At 47.7% G+C, this 17,369-nt stretch overlaps 1 protein-coding gene across 1 annotated transcript; it reads left to right on the top strand.

Moving 5' to 3' along the window:
• The first annotated feature begins 768 nt into the window (after positions 1 to 768).
• Positions 769 to 12,470, top strand: LOC137666232 (vitamin D3 hydroxylase-associated protein). The gene is made up of 15 exons (XM_068406038.1): positions 769 to 978; positions 1,960 to 2,073; positions 2,421 to 2,564; positions 2,898 to 3,031; positions 3,350 to 3,556; positions 4,109 to 4,149; positions 4,776 to 4,900; positions 5,685 to 5,810; positions 6,585 to 6,682; positions 7,347 to 7,446; positions 8,005 to 8,048; positions 8,675 to 8,714; positions 10,880 to 10,988; positions 11,888 to 12,033; positions 12,342 to 12,470. The coding sequence occupies exons 1-15, from the start codon at positions 769 to 771 to the stop codon at positions 12,468 to 12,470; spliced, it is 1,767 nt and encodes a 588-aa protein (XP_068262139.1).
• Positions 12,471 to 17,369: the final 4,899 nt, after the last annotated feature.

The raw sequence follows: 17,369 nt of genomic DNA, 5'->3' as shown, positions 1-17,369 counted from the left end.
GGCTTAGAAACTGGAGAGCAGATAGGATGTCGGGTCCGTCGGAGGGGATTTCCCAAAAGTGCTCACCCCCTGATCTGGGTTGCCAAAAGTCTTTTCAAAGGGGCTTGGCTTGAAAATGACATAGAGCAGTCATAGTCCTTGAAGGCATCTTCAGACAGCTGCTTCCACACTGCCTTTCCAAAGTCACTGTGTCCTGCTTGCACCTTCATACTCTTGGTCCTCTGGAGCTCCCTCCTCTCCAATAGATGCAATTTCTCTCCCTGCACCAGATTCCCCAGGACAAGCAGAGCTATGTTGTCCCAGGCTCAAAGGGCTGCACATGCTGCTGCCTGAGGGACGGAGGTGATGGCTGAGCACCTCTAGTTAACGGGCTTAAATGTTAATTAATTATTAGACGTGGATATAGAAGGAATAACCCAGACCTGGGTTTTGCAGACATTCAGCTTAGTTAATCAGCTCTGTCCCCTGTGTGTAGCCAGGTACAGCAGTAGCCAGTGGCTTGGGGAGACACAGCCTTGGGCAGTTGTAGCCTTGGGGGACACCCCCCAAACCCAGTGTGAGCAGAGCGTGCTGCTTTGCAGCCTGACCCACAATGCTCCTCCAGCAGGCAGACCCTTTCAAAGTCCATGGTCTAAAAAGTCCATTCCTGGACTTTGTTAATGCAACTCCGCTTCAGAGCTGATCTTGCACAGCAGGGAATCGCATAGTCTTTGTTCATCAGCCCTCCTTAGGAGAAGGTGGGAGAGCCAGGTGTCGGGGGGAGAAATCATGACCCAAGAGCGACTGTGGCAGGTCCTAGATCCATCATGGGGAGACCCTCGCACCCTCTCAGCTCTGCTCTGCAGTTCAGCTGCAGCCGTTGTGCTACTGAAATGGCTGGGACGTAAGCGTATCCAGCAGAAGATGGAGGAGGCGAGGAGGACACGGGATCTGGCCCTGGAGCGAATGGAGAAGGCAGCTCGCAGGTTTAAGCAAGAGGTAATTTGGGGGAAAGTGTGTGGGGGAGGGGGAATTGTATTTTGGGTAACCAAAGAAATGGGGGAGTGCTGATCGATCCCTCTTTGAATGGTGGTTAGGGCATGTACACGTTTTGGATCATCAATTTTTTAGGGACATCACCCTCCATTGTCACAAAAAACCTCCCGTAAAGACAGAGTAAAAGAAGTATTTTTTAATACAGACCTGTTGAGGGAATCCTGCAGACGAAAGATGGATCCGAGTTTGGGACCCTCTGAATCACATCACCACCCCAGATGTCCCTATGCCCTTTTCTCCTCATCCATCCCTACTGCCAAGCCTTTCTTCTCCCATCCTCCTTACCTCTGCCCCTCCATAGAGACCTGTCTGCCCCATCATCCTCAAAGTACCAGGGGGGCTTCACACCCCTCCAGCATCTGTGACCAAAAGCCATTTTGTCCTGCCTATGCCCAGCTAAAGAAGCACCAGGATTTTAGGACATCAGGACCTTGGATTCAGGATTTGTCTTAAACCCATAATAAATACCTACTGCCATTCTTTTCTTGGAGGGTAGGCTGCAAACAGCCCACACACTTTTTTTTTTCCCATGTTAATGATAAATTTTGTAAAACTTCAGCTGGTTAAACTACTATTCAACACATTGTCTATGAGTTAGAAGGGGGGTGAAGGCCTGCAGGAGAGTAAACAGACAGGTCAAACCTCTCTTGCAGGTTCATGCAACTCTCCAGTCAACAGGCAGTTTTCTGCCTGTTTGGGTTCTGTTTTTATGAACCAAGACTCAGCAAATTCCCCGTCAGCGAATTCCTCACTCCAGCACGTGTGGTGCTCTGTGGGAGGTCTGCATTTCTACGGGGAATGTCTCCTAAAATTCTCCATTCAAGATCATGGCTGGGCACATGTTAGAAATGGGTATTCGCAGCCTCAACACCAGCCTTTTCTGTCGTTTTCTTCTGTCTGCACCCAATTTCCTACCCTTTGCAGAACCCAGGCACCCAGACTGCGCATATCCTCTCGCTGACAATGGTGGAGCTGGCAGAGAAGCTGAAGGAGGAGTCCCTGTCCCCAGAAAGCGTCCTCTACTCCTACATAGGCAAAGTGAGTGATACCTCCAGCACGGGAGAGATGCTGCAGGGCTCTTCTGCAGTGGGGGCTTTCAAATTAAAATAAACAGCTCATTTCCTGAGAGAACTGGCAGTGCTGGGGATCACAATTTGTCAATACTGTGATGTCTGAAGGGTGGTTTATGGGCAAGTTAAGTAGGACACAGATTCAGGGAAGAAACTTAGCCCAGCAAGAAACATCTAAAGTTTATAGGTAAGGTCTGAGTAATGAATGCTGGAGGTTTGAGGAGATTGAATTTTCAGCTTGAAAACTCAATTTAAATACTGTTTCCTTCCTTCCATCCATTCATCTGTCTTGCTGCTCTTCTCTGTTCTGGAAAGGCTTTGGAGGTGACTCGGGAGGTGAACTGCGTGACAGACTTCATTCATGGCTGTGAAGATCAGCTCCAGAAACTGAAGAAGCAGAAGGAGAAGGGGTTGCTCTATGGCATTCCCATCAGCATCAAAGACCACATCAACTGCAAGGTACCTCCCTAATTCCCCTGCCTCTTGGCCTGGGAACAGGCCATCCCATCCTCATCAGGACTGTCTAAGAGTTCCCTCAGACAAGGATGTTCTGGACCAAATATTGTGGGACCAGCAAACCTGCCTTTCTTCTGATGAAAATTCTGTTTTCTGCAGAAGTTTGTAACCTGCTTTGATCTGGTTTTCCTCAGGGTAGTCAGGTCCTGTTCTCTCTGTCAGAATAGTTAGGTGGGAATTTTGTCACAGGAGGTATCAGGACTTATGTCTGTTACTGTCACAGCTCCAAACAGCATCTTTCCTGGTACCTAAAGAGCTTTGCTTCCCATCCCCAAGGGCCACGTCTCCTCTGGAGGGATGGTGAAGTTTCTGGGCCAAGTGAAGGAAGAAGACAGTGTCATCGTCCATGTTCTAAAGAGCCAGGGGGCAATCCCCTTCGTGAAAACCAACAACCCACAGACAATGATAAAGTAATTGCATGTTTGCCTTTATTAAAACACTATGACATGTGACTCTTGCTATCTGAGAGAGGGTGGGCCTGCATGTACAAGCTCCCGCCCTTGTCCAAGCTAATCATGCATGTTGAGTTAATTGCCTCCTCCTTTCAATCTGAAATTATTTCTCTTATATTGGATGCCTCTTCTTAAATTCAGCTGTCCCAACAAATCTACTTCATGCTGATTCTACCTGCTGGGATTAATTCCACACTCATCCCTGCACAGATGCTCTGTGCCCTGTATTGCAGAGACAGAAGTACCTCACTCACCTCCTGATCTTCTTCTCTCCAGCTATGACTGCAGCAACCTCATCTTCGGCCAAACGCTGAACCCTCTCAACCATCACAAGAGCCCCGGGGGGTCCTCAGGAGGGGAGGGAGCTTTGATCGCAGGGGGAGGCTCCATCCTGGGCATCGGGTCGGATGTAGCTGGCAGCATCCGCCTGCCTTCCAGCTTCTGCGGGCTTTGCGGGCTCAAACCCACAGGCAACAGGATCAGGTACATCCCAACATCTGTCCTCTTCTTCCACCCACTGTGGAGACTGCAAAGTGTCCCCACAGCGCATCAAACTTCACAATAGTGTCTGTGGTTTCCTCCAGGTTTAAGTTAGTGCCCTAAACTGCCTGTTCCCTTGTCAGCTAAGGGCTCTATTAATGACATGTGATGACCTCCATCTGTTAACACAGCAAAGACTTACTCCATTTTTAATAGCCCTGGCCAGGAAGCTGAAAGCAAGTACTACAGTGTCATTTCCTTTTCAGATGTTTTTCAGCCCTTGCTTTGCTTGTAAGTTTTCTGTTTATCAGAGGTTGTTTGTTCACAGGTGAGGAATTAGATGCACCAGGGAAAGGAGATGATAAAAACTGTCTCTAGCCCCTAGCAGCTTACAGACTATGGACATCTTCCTAGGCTAGAAAGTGTCAAGTCTTTGCAGGACCTTTTGCCCTCCTAGATGTTGACTGGGGGCAAATGGAAAGTCTGCAACTCAGCATGGTGACTTGCGTTACAGCGAGAGCTGCTGCTAATCTGCTTCTCCCATTATGTTCCTAGCAAACTGGGGGTGGTTTCTTCTATCACAGGAATGAAATCAGGTAAGTCCGTCCAGATGACATGTTACTACTGTCAAACCTTCACTTCTTACATCTCCTCCTACTGCTAAGTGCCAGCAAATGTGCTTGCTCAATTATGTGTCTCATGGCCAGTCAAAACCCGTGATCTATTAGACAAGGGCCTGCCTTGTGCTGTTACCTTTTTGCACCATTTATTCTGTTCTGGATGGTGGTAGGTGTCAGCTGACTCTGAGCAGAACTGAAGCAATACCTGTTCAGGCAATGCAATGCGTAGCAGTGAGAAATGTGAGAGGAGCATCCCAAAGGCCCGGGATATTTCACTGGAGATGCTTTCAGGAGGCTGTGCTGGCTTCAGCTGCTGCCAGGCGGTACTGCTGTCGGCAGGAGAGCTGCAGTCCTCGCTGCTCTTGAGGGGACCTTGTGGCTGCAGAAGCCTGGCCCAGAAGGTCAGCCTCAGTAGGTTGCCTCTGCTCTAGGACTTACAGATTATCCTTGCTGGACCTCCTTGCTCACTTCTTGCACATTACACTTGTTCCCCATTCCTCTTCCCTGGCCCAAATGAAACTCTTCCATGCTGGGCCCCTACCAGTAACTGTGAGACAGCACCAGCCCATCCGCCTGCAGTGATAGGACCTTTGTGCTTGCAGTGACAGGGATGCTGGGGCCAATGGCGAGAGATGTGGACAGCCTGGCCCTCTGCATGAAGGCACTGCTCTGTGAGGAGATGTTCCGGCTGGACCCCACCGTGCCCCCCATCCCCTTCGATGAGGAGGTAAGGCTCAGAGGCAATCCCATGCCTCCATTTGCCCAGCAACAAAGTGAGATCTTGGGAGATCCCTATCTGGTTTCACGTCTCAACATAGTGAAGGACCCAGCAAAGCAAGTGTCCTTATGAATAGAGGGCAGCCAGCATGAGCAACCACAAGAAGCCACCACACAGCAGGGTTGGCAGGCCCCTGTTGGCCTGCCTTGATGAGACCTGCCAGATACCAACCCCTTCCCTTCCTGGCAATGTCCAGAATGAGCTTGTTGGCTCCATCCTGGCCCAATCCCTTAAGGAGCTGATTTCTCCTGATCAGAGGAATTCAACCCTCACACCTTTAATTGGAGCCTGATTTAACAGTCACTGACCTAAGAAATCATTGCCCTTTATCATTAGCTTTCTGGTTCTACCATCTGATCATGTCTTTCTGGTTCAGGACCTAGGATCCTGGGATCCTTCAGTTGTCCCTGACACACAGGCAATACAGACCAGTTGCTTACCTTGAGGAGCAGGCCCCTGAACTCTGTCCATAGTCAGGCATCCCAGGCATGTGGGTTGTACAGGTGCTATCACAAAGCTGGGACATGTTCACATGGCAGGAGGTGGTGTCAGAAAGACCATACCAAGGACCACTACTGCAGACCTATGTTCTGGACAACGCTGCTTTCCACCATCCCTGTTGCTCCCATCATTCCTCCAACACAGGAGACCTCAGTTGCTGCCTCCATGAGCCCTGGGAATGGTCCAATGTTGTACATCCCATGTGTGCAAGTGATGGCTCCTCTTCTCACAGGTTTACACCAGTTCAAAGCCACTTCGGATTGGGTATTATGAAGGAGACGGCTACTTCCAGCCTTCGCCCAGCATGAAACGGGCCATCCAGCAGACAAGAAAGCTCCTTCAGGATGCAGGGCATATGGTGGGTGTTCATGCCTGTGGTTGCCTGGAGCTGTTATCCTGCTCCTTAGGGAGTTTGGACAAGTCACTTCCCATCTCCACTTTTGCTGTCCACAAAACAGGGACAATCCCTCCCTGCTGCAAGGATCATGAAGAAGAAGGCAAATGCAATAGTTTGTTTCCCAAAACCAAAGTAATCTTGCTTATATTCCTGGCATAGCAGGCAGGAGAATACCTTCAGATATCTCCAAGTCACCCCTTTTCTAAAGCACTGTTTTTTCCATCATGTTTGGTGTTCCCATAAATATCAAACTCGCAACAGTTTCCACGATCCCTCAGCTGTTAAACGCAGTTAACAGATTTCTTGGTGGGTGAGTGGGAAGGGGATTGGAGCAGTTGATCCCCCAGGGACCTCTTCTAGCCTAAATTATTCTGTAGTTCCGCCAATGGAGATTTCTATATGGGAGCTGTTCCAATGATGCAAATGTATTAAAAATACTTGGTGTTTTGAAGCCTCTAAAAATTCTTCTCTAATATGTGAGAATTCTGCTCTAATAATGGAGCCTGTGCCAGGTCACAATATGTGTCAATGCCTCAGAGATGGGAGAGGACAGTGGGCAGATGCTGCTAACCCAGGTTCCTCTGAAAATGGGGTATTGCTGTCCTACAGCAGCAAGGAGGGCCTAAGCTCCCCACCACTTCCCACTCACCTCACTCGTGAGGCAGGGAGGTTCACAGAGGAATCTATGAATCATTCATCTTTGTTGCCTCTTGAACGGGGATGGTTTTCTTGCAGCTTGTTCCCTTTGCACCACCCAAGATTGACTACATGGTAGACGAGCTGTTCACCAGAGGGATTTTCTCAGATGGTGCTGCTCATCTGGTGGACTGCTTGTGAGTAAAACCCCCATTCCAGTGTTGGCCATGAGACTTGGCACTGCATAGTCAGTGGTTGCATCCAGAGTGTTTATATTCTTGTGGGTGCAAACTGAATAATGAGCAGCAGAGGAGCAACTTCTGGAAGGATGAATTTAGCATGAGCAGCAGCTAGTTTACAAGAGCAGTTCACACACACGGATAACACAGAGGGGTAATAAGATACCATGTGTCAGCAGTGCTGTGGCAACTGGTTTTATGTGTGTGATTAGTCCATGGCACATGGGAAACATCACACATTATAGAACTTCCTATGGAGGTGCAGTGGGTTAACCCTGGCTAACGGCCATACACCCACCCAGCTGCTCACTCACTTCAAGGTGAAACATGCCCAGGGTTGTAAGTGGCCCCACCGCTGCAAAGCACTCCAGAGCCTTTACAGCCCTGACAACATAGGCAGTAAAGTACTTATTTCTTTATAACTTTTGCAGTGAGCATTTATACCCAAGCATCTAAACCCCATGAGCATCTCTTGTTCAGGGTTTTGGATTGAAACAGGCAGATTTTGTCTTCTAGCAACTCCCCTCTAAGACAAACCCTGCTTTGGAAACAGCGCTGCTCTTGCTGTGGCTCTGGCACAAATGGCTTGTCCTGACTTCTCCTTCACTCTCTGCCCTTCCAGCAAAGGAGACATCGTGGATCCCAACCTGAAATCCCAGTTCAGTACTTACAGACTTCCTACTCTGGTGAAAAGGATCTTGGCTATCATTTTGAAACCCATAGTAAGTGTGTAGACATCTCATCTGTGTTATAGGAAATCTGCAAGGTGGGGAAGTTTCTGCATGCAGGGAGGTAGGCTGCTCCCTTCTGGGAGTACTTTGCTGCTTCATGTTAAGTGCCTGATGGGCTTCATAGTGAAATACACTTAGTCTCTAAACCCAGGCTGAATTTATGGAGTGGATCTGACAGCCTTTTGTGGGAGTTTTGCGTGGGGAAGTCTAAATATGATCTGTTCTCAGGAACCCATGAGCCATACAGCTCATCCAGCAATGGGCCCCAAGAGGATGGATATCACTAGCAAGGATCTAAACAGCATCCCCACATCGAGAAGATGATCTCTAGGGCTAGCAGTGTGGTCTAGAGCCTTACTGGCATGGGTTGTTGTGATTAAATATATAAATCAATGTGGGAGTAAAACCACTTCATTGGAAACCATACCTGTCCTTCAGAGTCAGTTCTGCTAGGACAAGAAGTGTGCCCAAAATGCAGTCGCATGGTAGCCAGCTATTTCAGCTGCATTGTTGTTGACTAATCCCAAGTTTTTCTTTTCCCTCCAAAAGTACCCACGAATCGCTCGGGATCTCAGCGCTCTCTGTGGAGTGGGGTAAGACACACTGAAGTAGCTCTTCTTCATGCAGGTAGATGCCTTCTCACTGTGCAAAGCCCTATCATGGGGCTGTGCAGCACAGGCTGAGCCAGATGAATACACGCTGCCTTAGCACCACCTGGGCTTGCACAGACTTATCCAGGGCTATGCAGCCAGAGATTATTTTAAGATCTCAAGGATCCTCGTCATGGCAGGGCTAGGATGTCTCCATGGAGATCAGCACAGAGAGATACAGGGTACTTTCCCCATCAGGTGGACTCTGGTACCCAGAGCACCATGTGCCAAGTTTATGCAGAGGTCTCTGCATGCGGGTGCAGTGTGGTGTGAAGTACCTGCCCCTCCAAGAGAGACAGAGACACACCAAACTGGGAGCAAGTGAATTTAGAAGACTGCCATGATCTTTGTCCAGGTGCCAGAGCCCCTGGACATGGTGGCACGCTTTAATGTAAGCTCTTTTGATGTACCTGTAAGCACGTGTGAACCCAGTGGAATCAGCTGGGTGATTCTACAGCTTGTTCCCAGAAGGTTCATGTGGTTTCCATCACAATGGGTTGTCTGTGCATTTTGTTAATTCTTTTCTGTTGCCACAGTCCCAAAGCTGATTAATTCTGCCACCTTTCCAGGTCTGCCAAAAACCTCTGGGATCAGCATGCAGCAGTGGAGGTAATGTGGTTTTTTCTTTTTCCTTACTAAATATAGTGAGAGATCCCTAAAGTTTCTAAGCAATTGCTTTCAGCGCTCTGATGGTTTCGGGGTTGGAAATGGATCATGTGGAAATAAAGCAGCTAGGCTTTTCTTTGAAAGTCAAGCTTTGCAAGAAGTGATAAGAGCTCAAGGCAGTAGATGTTCATGTGGAGGTCTCTACTTACTGGAGGATGGGGAAGAAAGATTATCCTTTGCCCTGCATTTTCTAAGCAGAAATAGCATAACAGCCACTAAAGATGAGGCTTCATTTTTTCTTCTTTCTGTCTCTTCGTGCAAATCCTTCATTTCAGACACTAGGTGCTGTTGTCATGAGCTAAGACCATGCTTGAACTACCAAGCAGAGACCTTAGGAGTCAAAAATTGTGGCTGTGAACACTTTTACTTAGGTGGATTTTGTATGAACTCCTTTGGGATCAGGAACATAGGACAGGAAGCGTTCTCCTGGACAACTGAGTCCAGTGCTGCCCACAAACTGATCAGGTTCCTCTTTAAAACCAGTTGGGTTTTATGCTTGCGTTTGTTTTTAGTGGCCAGCTCCTCTCCTCCCTGCTCTGACGGTTGGAAACCTTCATATTTCCCGTGATGTTTATTCACTTCCAGTTTACCCTCATTTTATTCCTGTCCTTGAGCTTAAATAGCACCTCTCCTCTCTGGTACTTTCCACTGCCTCCCTTGTCCTTGATCTATTTATAGAGAGCAATTGTATCCCCTTTCAGCTGGTGTTTTGCAAGGCTGAAGCAGCTGAGCTGTTTTGGTGTCCTCCCACAAGGCAGGATCTGTGTTCCCTGCGACAGCCTTGCAACCCTCCCCGAGAAGAAACATGCCCGCAGACTCCTTCAGTGCCCGTCACTCAATGGACGCGCACGCTTACTTGCAGCAGGTCTGACAGATTATAGGGCAGGAGAAAAACTCCTACAAATCTGCCTGGTCACTGGGCTGATGGGAGTGTTCGGGAGGAAATGGGGTTGGGGTATTTTTTACGTGAAAACAGATTCTTCCCCACCCTGCAAAAAAAAAAAAAAAACAACAAAACCAAAACCAAACACCCACCAAAAAGAAAACTCTCAAAAAGATTTGTCAGCCTCAGAGATATGTTGGATTGTTTTTCTTTAGTGAAATCATATTCACATTTTTTTCATCTACTCTAAACAAGAACTGATTCAAAACTTTTGGCTAGCGACCAGCTTTTCTCAGCAAAAAAAAATCGGGTTAGCTACACTGACTGTGTTTCCTGGAAACCCATCTCATTTGTTGAGCTTTCAGCAGGAAGGATCTCAGACTGCAGATGGAAATTGAGGTCAGACTAAAAACTAGCCTCGTGACTGGGGCTTTCGTGAGAGATGTGGAAGACCCTTGCACAGAAAACTTGGAGTGAGAGAGTTGTGCAGAACAGGGGCTGGACCACGGGACAAATGTGTCCCTGTAAGCAGAATACAGCTGCAGAAGCAGCCATACTGTGGTCCATCCATGTCTGTTTACTAAGACAAAGTGAACAGCTCTTTGAGGATGGATTCATTCATTGCCTGATGTTCAGCAAAGCTGTGGTAAACCAGACTACAGATCTAGATCTCACTTGCACCTACAGGACAAGCCTGAAGCTGTGCTTCCTGCATTGCGGGGGTGGTGGGGGGGAACCTTGGGCTTGCCTAGCTGTCTCTTGCTGCTGCTTTTTCTTACCTGTATCCTGACGCTGAATGAAAGAAGGTTTTGTGAAAATATTTTGAATTCCTGTCTTCTAGATTCCTCTACCAAAATAACCAAAGCTTTTTAGGAAATTTTACTTTTTAGTCAGCTAGACATAATTCTTCAAACTATTGTTGATCTCCACTCAATAAAATTCAAAGACAAAACTGTTCATAGGAAGGATTGGGTTAATACTCGAAAAAATTAACTCTGAAATGCCCACCTAGCATTAATTTCTAGGTCTGGGCAGCACATGGTATTCTGACAGGAAACCTAAGGGAACAAAATCATTGGCTCTTTCAAAGCACAGCTCAGATTTGATTTGATTTTTCAGTTGTATCCAGGAAGGTTTTTTTCATCCTTTTCCCATGCTGTAGGCATTGATCTGCCACTGCTGTCCAACAGACATTGTTTGTCATCTCCTCTGTCTTTCCTTCCAGGATTACCGCACTGAATTCGTTGCTAAATGGAGAAAGCTAAGGCTGGATGTGATTCTTTGTCCCGCGCTGGGGCCAGCCTTTAACCATGGCTACGCTGGGAAGCTATTTGGTAATCTCCATTGAGGTGTCTCTGGATGCATCCATGGTGGTGTTTGTGGGCAGAGCTGGAGCAAGATATTTTGGTCTCTTGGACATTCTCCAAACCATGTGTGGTGCTTGGTCTTCCCTCTGGGGAAGAAAGCAAAAGAGAGGTCTCTTCTGGGTGGGTCTTCTCATGCCCCCACCTCATCTGAGCTGCAGGTGTTTGGATTATTATGGGGCAGCAATTAGTGGCTGTCCCAGTCTGTCCCAGTCATTCATGGGTGAGTTTCCCCTGCATCGTCTGTCCCGTAAAAAGCCCAAGAGTTACTCTTGCAGCAGAGAGTGGCTGTGAGGATAGTTGTCAGAGTGGTGGTAGACCTGAGTACAAGGCCAGGCTCTTCTGAAAGTGGCCATCTTACATTTCCCAAGACTTTACAAACAGCAGAAAGGCTTGTTGCCTGTGACTTGTAGAAAAAGGCAATTTTTTATAGCTTCCAGCAAACAGTCAGGGTCCTCCATTTCTCTAGCAATGGCCCTTTGGGATCTAAAATCCCAAAAATGACGTTACAGAACTGGACATCTGGATTACCTTGAAAAGATAGCTGGGATTTTTCCCTGGGGTATGGAAGACACAGATGCAGACTCTGAATCAGATCAAATACTCATACCTGTCTCTCCCAGAGCAGATCTAAACTCCACCTGATTGACAGGTGAAGGCATGGGTCTCTTCTCTCTGGTCTCAGCAGCCATGTGGCCCTCAAACCCTCTCCATCAAAAGTCCCTTTGAAAGCAGCATGTTTTCATGGTCTCTTTAGGTCCAGCAACTCCAGTCTACAATTCCTGCAACCCAAAATATCATCCAAAAGTCATTGCTGGCCCAGCACAATAAATTTTGTCATTTTGCATGCTCTGTGTGATCTTTTCCAGCTGCGACCTCCTATACCAATTTATACAATGTCTTAAACTTCCCTGCTGGGGTGGTGCCGGTCAGCATGGTCACAAGAGCCGACGAAGAAGAACTGAAGCATTACCGAGGGCACTATGGAGACCCTTGGGATAAGAGGCTGAAAGAGGTCAGTAGAGAAAGAGCTGAAGTCTTAGCAGAAGGTTATGACTGGTGCAGTGACACCTCTGGCACATTGTCCCAAGCCTTGTTTACATCTCCTGATGAGAGTGGGAGCTTGTTTAGTTAATGCAGTTTGCATACACCATGTTACTACCCTGCATGTGGTGCAGCTAGACTGGTGTACAACAGCCTGACAACTGTCCCCTTGCATGTCTTCCTTTGTCTTCTCTTCCTGTAACATCAAAAGACAGTTCTCTCTTGTGCCTCCCCAGGTGCTCTGGTGCTCTGACTCAGCACCATGCTTAATTTTTGCAGGCTGTGGAAGGAGCTGTAGGGCTGCCAGTGGCCGTCCAATGCGTGGCTCTGCCGTGGCAGGAAGAGCTGTGCCTTCGCTTCATGAAGGAGGTGGAGACACTTGCCCACAGCACGAAGAGAAATGTGTGATTTCTGGGAACCTGTCTTCACTGTGATGACTTTTCATTCCCTGCCCTTCACTCCAGCCACCTTCTACCTGATGCACAAAGCAAAGTAGATAGTGACCTGCAGACTCTGAACCACCGCTTCAGTAAACTGGCAATAAATGCTGTTTAAAAAAGGTCAGCAAAAATCTCATCTCTGTGTAAATTGTCCTTCTTCGTTAGAGTCAAATTGAGTCAAAAAACAAAAGAAAGGAATGAGAGTTAACACTGGACCAAAGGAGTCCAATAACTATAGTGTAACGATATCTGTTGTATGATACGAGACAGAAGAGCTATTTACCCCAACATTTTACTTCCAACAGTGGGCAGGAGCAGATGTTTGTGGGAGAATATAACCTGGTAAGTGCAGGATTCCCTCTCTGGCTGTGCCATTGGTTGGCTAAGAGGCTTTTTGGCTAAGACTTGCAGTCTGCCCATCATTTTTAATAGCTGCCAAGAAAGCTCTCCTTCCTGAAGTTATTGGGCCCCTTCCTGAGCTCATTTACTCTCTTGATCTCCACACCATCTGGTGGCAGTGGGCTCTGCAGTTTAATTGTACAGTGAGTAGTAGAAAGCTTGCTTTTCTTTGCTTAAGCATAAGCTATGAGAAACGGTAACTGGTCTGTCTTCACTCCTGTTCCTCCTTCTTTCTTCCAGTTAAGCAAGGAGAAAAGAAGGTTGGGGATTTTTCATTGCCCATAAGCACTTGAGGGAAAACTAAGTTTAAGCATTTCTGTGGCTACGTTTAGGCCATTCGCACTGTTTGGTGCTTCCAACCTCACTGTGACCATTGTGTGCTGTTTCTTGACCCATCCTTCACTCTCAAGGTGGAGGAAGAGGTGTAAGGGAAGGTGGGAGTGATGGAAGAGACCAAAATGCTTTGAATAAGCAAGTGTGCCTTGAAACAAGGCATCAACGATAGTGATGATCTGTGCATTCTCCAAGCCTGCATATCTCCCCAGCACTGGGGCTGGAGGCAGTATTTCCCCAACAAGGAGAGCCCCACAGGACCAAGAGGCAACGCCGCTCCTGTTATTTATCTGCCTCCCTGGGGCTGTGCAGGGATGCTGCAGTCACCCAGCAGCCTGGCATGGTCACAGGCAGGTCTGAGTCACACAGTGAGTCCTGGGCCCTCAACCTGACTCACCATCCGCTGCTCAGCACAGAGCGGGGAGAAGGTCCACGGCACAGCCCTGCTCCCAGGAGATGCCCTGCCTCCGCAGGGCTGCTGCTGGGCGGCACCAGCCACAGAGCTCGTGCCTGATGGGAGCCTGCCAAATGGCCGTGACTATCTCAGGCCAGGAGCAAAGGATTTTTAGCTGTTCTCTCATAGGGAAGATGGGAGCTCACCATTAAACAGGTAACCTGCCCAGGTAGTATTCCTGGATAGATCTGAGCGTGCAGAGACCTTGTTTTGCAAGGAAAGGACAGTGGCCTTTGCTCGTGTATCCCTCCATATCTTTGCAAGGCTGAATTAAGTGAAAGGGTCCTATTTCTAAAAGGAATTTCCCATTGCATACTTGCACTCTGCATTCCAGCGGCTCTTTGTGGGTGGTTCTGGAAGGAATTTACTGGTCCTCCCATTCTGCTCTCTCCTGCCTCCAGCAGATCATTAGATCTCGGGATCCCACAGTGCTAGCTCCCAGGACCCAGCACCCAAAGGGAAGTTCTCACTATAATCCAGCAGATACTGAAGCAGAGTGCATGAGTGCTCTCAGCCCTGGTCTGCAGCTTAGCCAAAGCTCTCCTGGCTCTGAAATGGATAAGATGGAGACATGTCCAAAGAAGATGGACAGGGTGTGGGGGAAAAAAAGATACAGGTTTGGACCAGATGTAGGGGTATGTTCAGGAATTTAAAGAGCAGGTAAGTGTCTCAGCTTGGCAGAGAGCAAAGCACCTGCCTGAGTAAAACCGAGGGTCCTTCTCAAGACAGGTTGTCCATGATGTCAGTTGGCATTGCTGCATAAATGTGGGGGAAAAGTAGAGTGAGTGATGCTGAGAGCAGTCTGGTGAGCTCAGGCACTGAAACTCAAGGAGGGAAAGGCCTTTAGTAGGGCATAATGTTAGGTTTGCAGGAGAGTTCTTCCTCCAGACCTGCTCCAGGCTGGAGAGAGCATGTCAGCTCCTTCCCACACCCATCAGCATAGTGCCGCTGTGTTTCAAACCCTTCCGTGGCTCCTTCACCATAATCTGTTGGCTCAGGCTGTGCAACCCCTGCAGACCTGCACCGTGTGTTTGCAGGGTGCTTGTCCAGCTGCCTGGCGCTGACCCAAGTCCAGGCTTTGGTCTATCTCAGAATTAGGTAGAAATGCTCCTTGGGCCAAAAGGACTTTGTTTCTACTAGTTTGTCTCATCTCCAGCACTATATCCTGGCTGCGGTCTTCGCTTTGATCATTTTTTCCTCCTTCCTCTTGACTTTAATAAGAACTTAAGTCTGCTCTCCTCAACCCACATTTCATTCTGCAGCCAGGTAAGTAACTGAGCAAGGTTGAGAGATTGAGTCATCAGACAGTCCAGCTTTTTTATTTGGTTTTACTTTATTTTGCAGGGGTTTTTCTTTAGTTGTCAGGTTAGGTATTGTATAGTCACAACATCAGGATCAAACAAAACTCTCTAGAAGAACTGATATCAGCAGACCATGAGTCAGTTGGCCTCTTACAGGATCCGAAGCAAACGGAGCTCTTTGGTGTAAGAGAAAGTGGCAGAGGGTATCAGAGACAGAATGTCCCCAGGATCCCAGACATTCATTTCAAACAAGTTTCAAGGGAGGAGGTAACTGAGGTAGCTAAAAGGAAATGTTTAAAAAATAGGTGAAATGAAACACCTTGACATAGCAAGGCTCACCTTTGAAACACAAAGATGCAAGAATTAGGGTTGGTACATCTTTCACTCTGAAACAGCTGCTAGCTGCACAAATCCTCATATCTCCAAGCATGAACTCAATCTGCTCTTTTTTTTTTCTTTATTTTTATTTTTTTCCTTTTTTTCCTCCCTTTATTTTTTTTTTCTTTTTTTCCCCTTTTTTTTCTTTGTTTTTTTCTTTCTGTTACTGTTCTCCTACTTTGCACTCAAATCACCTGGCTTCCCCCCTCTCTGCTCACCCATAGTGAGACCAGCAAAAAGCCCAACCTCCTGCTGTAAGTTTTGTGCCCAGCCATGGAGCAGCAGGGAACGTCCCAGTCCTTCACCGTCAGGGCGCTGAAGTCTCCGCTGTCACTCGGTGGGGACAGACCTGTGCAAGAAACCTGGCATGATGGAAGAAGTAGGAATGCTCCTGGACTTCTGGTGAAGAACTAACAGCTCTCTGCAGCATCTTTGCTGATGGTGTCTCTGCCTTGCTGGAGAAGTTGTAAGTAGGATCCATACAACCCACCTGGCTATGGAAGGGCCCAAGGAAAATAGTGCAATACCCACAAAAGTGGGAAAAGGATGGTCAGGTGATAAAGGGGCCCCTGCTGTCAGAGGTGTGACGGTTGATATGGGAGGTTTCTCATTTCCCATTCTATTGCAGTTTATTCAGGAAAAGCCAACAGGGTCCTGGCTGAGCAACATGAAAAAGGATTGAGAGAAACAGGCCCTGACCTCTCAACTGATGTTCTTGGTTGTTGGAAAGGTGCAGTTAAGTAGTGGCAAGTTTCTTACCAGCTGTTATGTTCTGTGAGTGTTGGTGGAGTCGGACTGGAATTAAGGAAAGTCTCATGCTTCCAGTAGGTATTCCAGGCTGAAATGAGTCAGAAACTGGAGAGTTCCCAGAAAACATTTATTCAGCCCTCTGAGCTAACTGGAACAACTTCTCCAGAGGAGACCAGCCTATTTCACTGTGATTTCAGCATTTTGTGAAATGTCCTCAAAATTCCTTCAGAACAGCATAGTTAACATCCTTCATCTTGTAAATTGTTTTGAAAAAGCACATCAGAGTGTTTGGTTCCAAAAACATGAACATGAGATACAACTGTCAGGATTTAGTCTATGTCATTTTAATCAAAATGGAGTCAAAGCTGACTTAAAAAGAATTATTACCAATTTAGAGGGAAGACAGTTTAGTTACCAAAAATTTCTGTCAAAAACCCAGCCTGCTTGAGAGCTGAAGGTGTTGGATGGAGTGTCATGACAGTAAGACAGTGCTGGTTTTCTTTTGCAAGCAAAGACGGTGCAGGTCTTGCTGGGGACAGGAGTGGACTGTCTGAGTTGGTCTAACTGCCTTTTTTCTGTGATGGTCCAAAGAGAAGAAGATGTCGTGGATGCCACAATGAAATCCCAGACCAGCTGCTACAGGCTGACTCTTCTTGTGAAAAGGGTCTTGGCTTTTGTCTTAACTCCGCTAGTGAGTTTGACCTTGGATCTGGATCAATTCAGGCGAGAAAAACTTTGCAAAAACGTTGCACTTTTGGCCTCGGTTGTTGATTGCACACCAGTGCAATGTGGAGGAGTGAACACTGACTTGTGAGTCAGGTAGGTCTCCTCTGCTATGGACTTGAGATTTGACTTTCGACATCCCTTTGCTTCCCTGCTTCGGTTTCCCCATAGGGACAGTGGTCTCTTTCTCATCAGACTTTTCTCCCAAGCACCCCTTGCTCCCCTTTGCCTAGATGTGGGTCCACACAAAGGCACCCACTGTGACCCAGCCCATCCACCTCCATGTAGCTGATCCCCTCGGTAGCAGGGACTCTTTAATTTCATATGGCTCTTGGAATGCCTCAGCAGATCTACTCAGAGATTGCAAAACAGGCTCGGATTTTGAAACCATCCCCGTATTGAGGCTGGATTCAACCTTCACTCCCTCCAGTCACTCCCCACTGGCTGTGTCCCTGCTGCAGGCTGTGGCAGGAGCCATGGAGCTGCCCATGCCTGTGCAGGGGCAGGAGGAGCCATACCTCCGGTTCAT

This window comes from Nyctibius grandis, chromosome 8 (genome assembly GCF_013368605.1).
Source record: "Nyctibius grandis isolate bNycGra1 chromosome 8, bNycGra1.pri, whole genome shotgun sequence".
Lineage (NCBI taxonomy): Eukaryota > Metazoa > Chordata > Aves > Nyctibiiformes > Nyctibiidae > Nyctibius > Nyctibius grandis.
The sequence above is the reverse complement of the archived record's forward strand: the minus strand, read 5'-3'. Positions and strand labels throughout refer to the sequence as shown.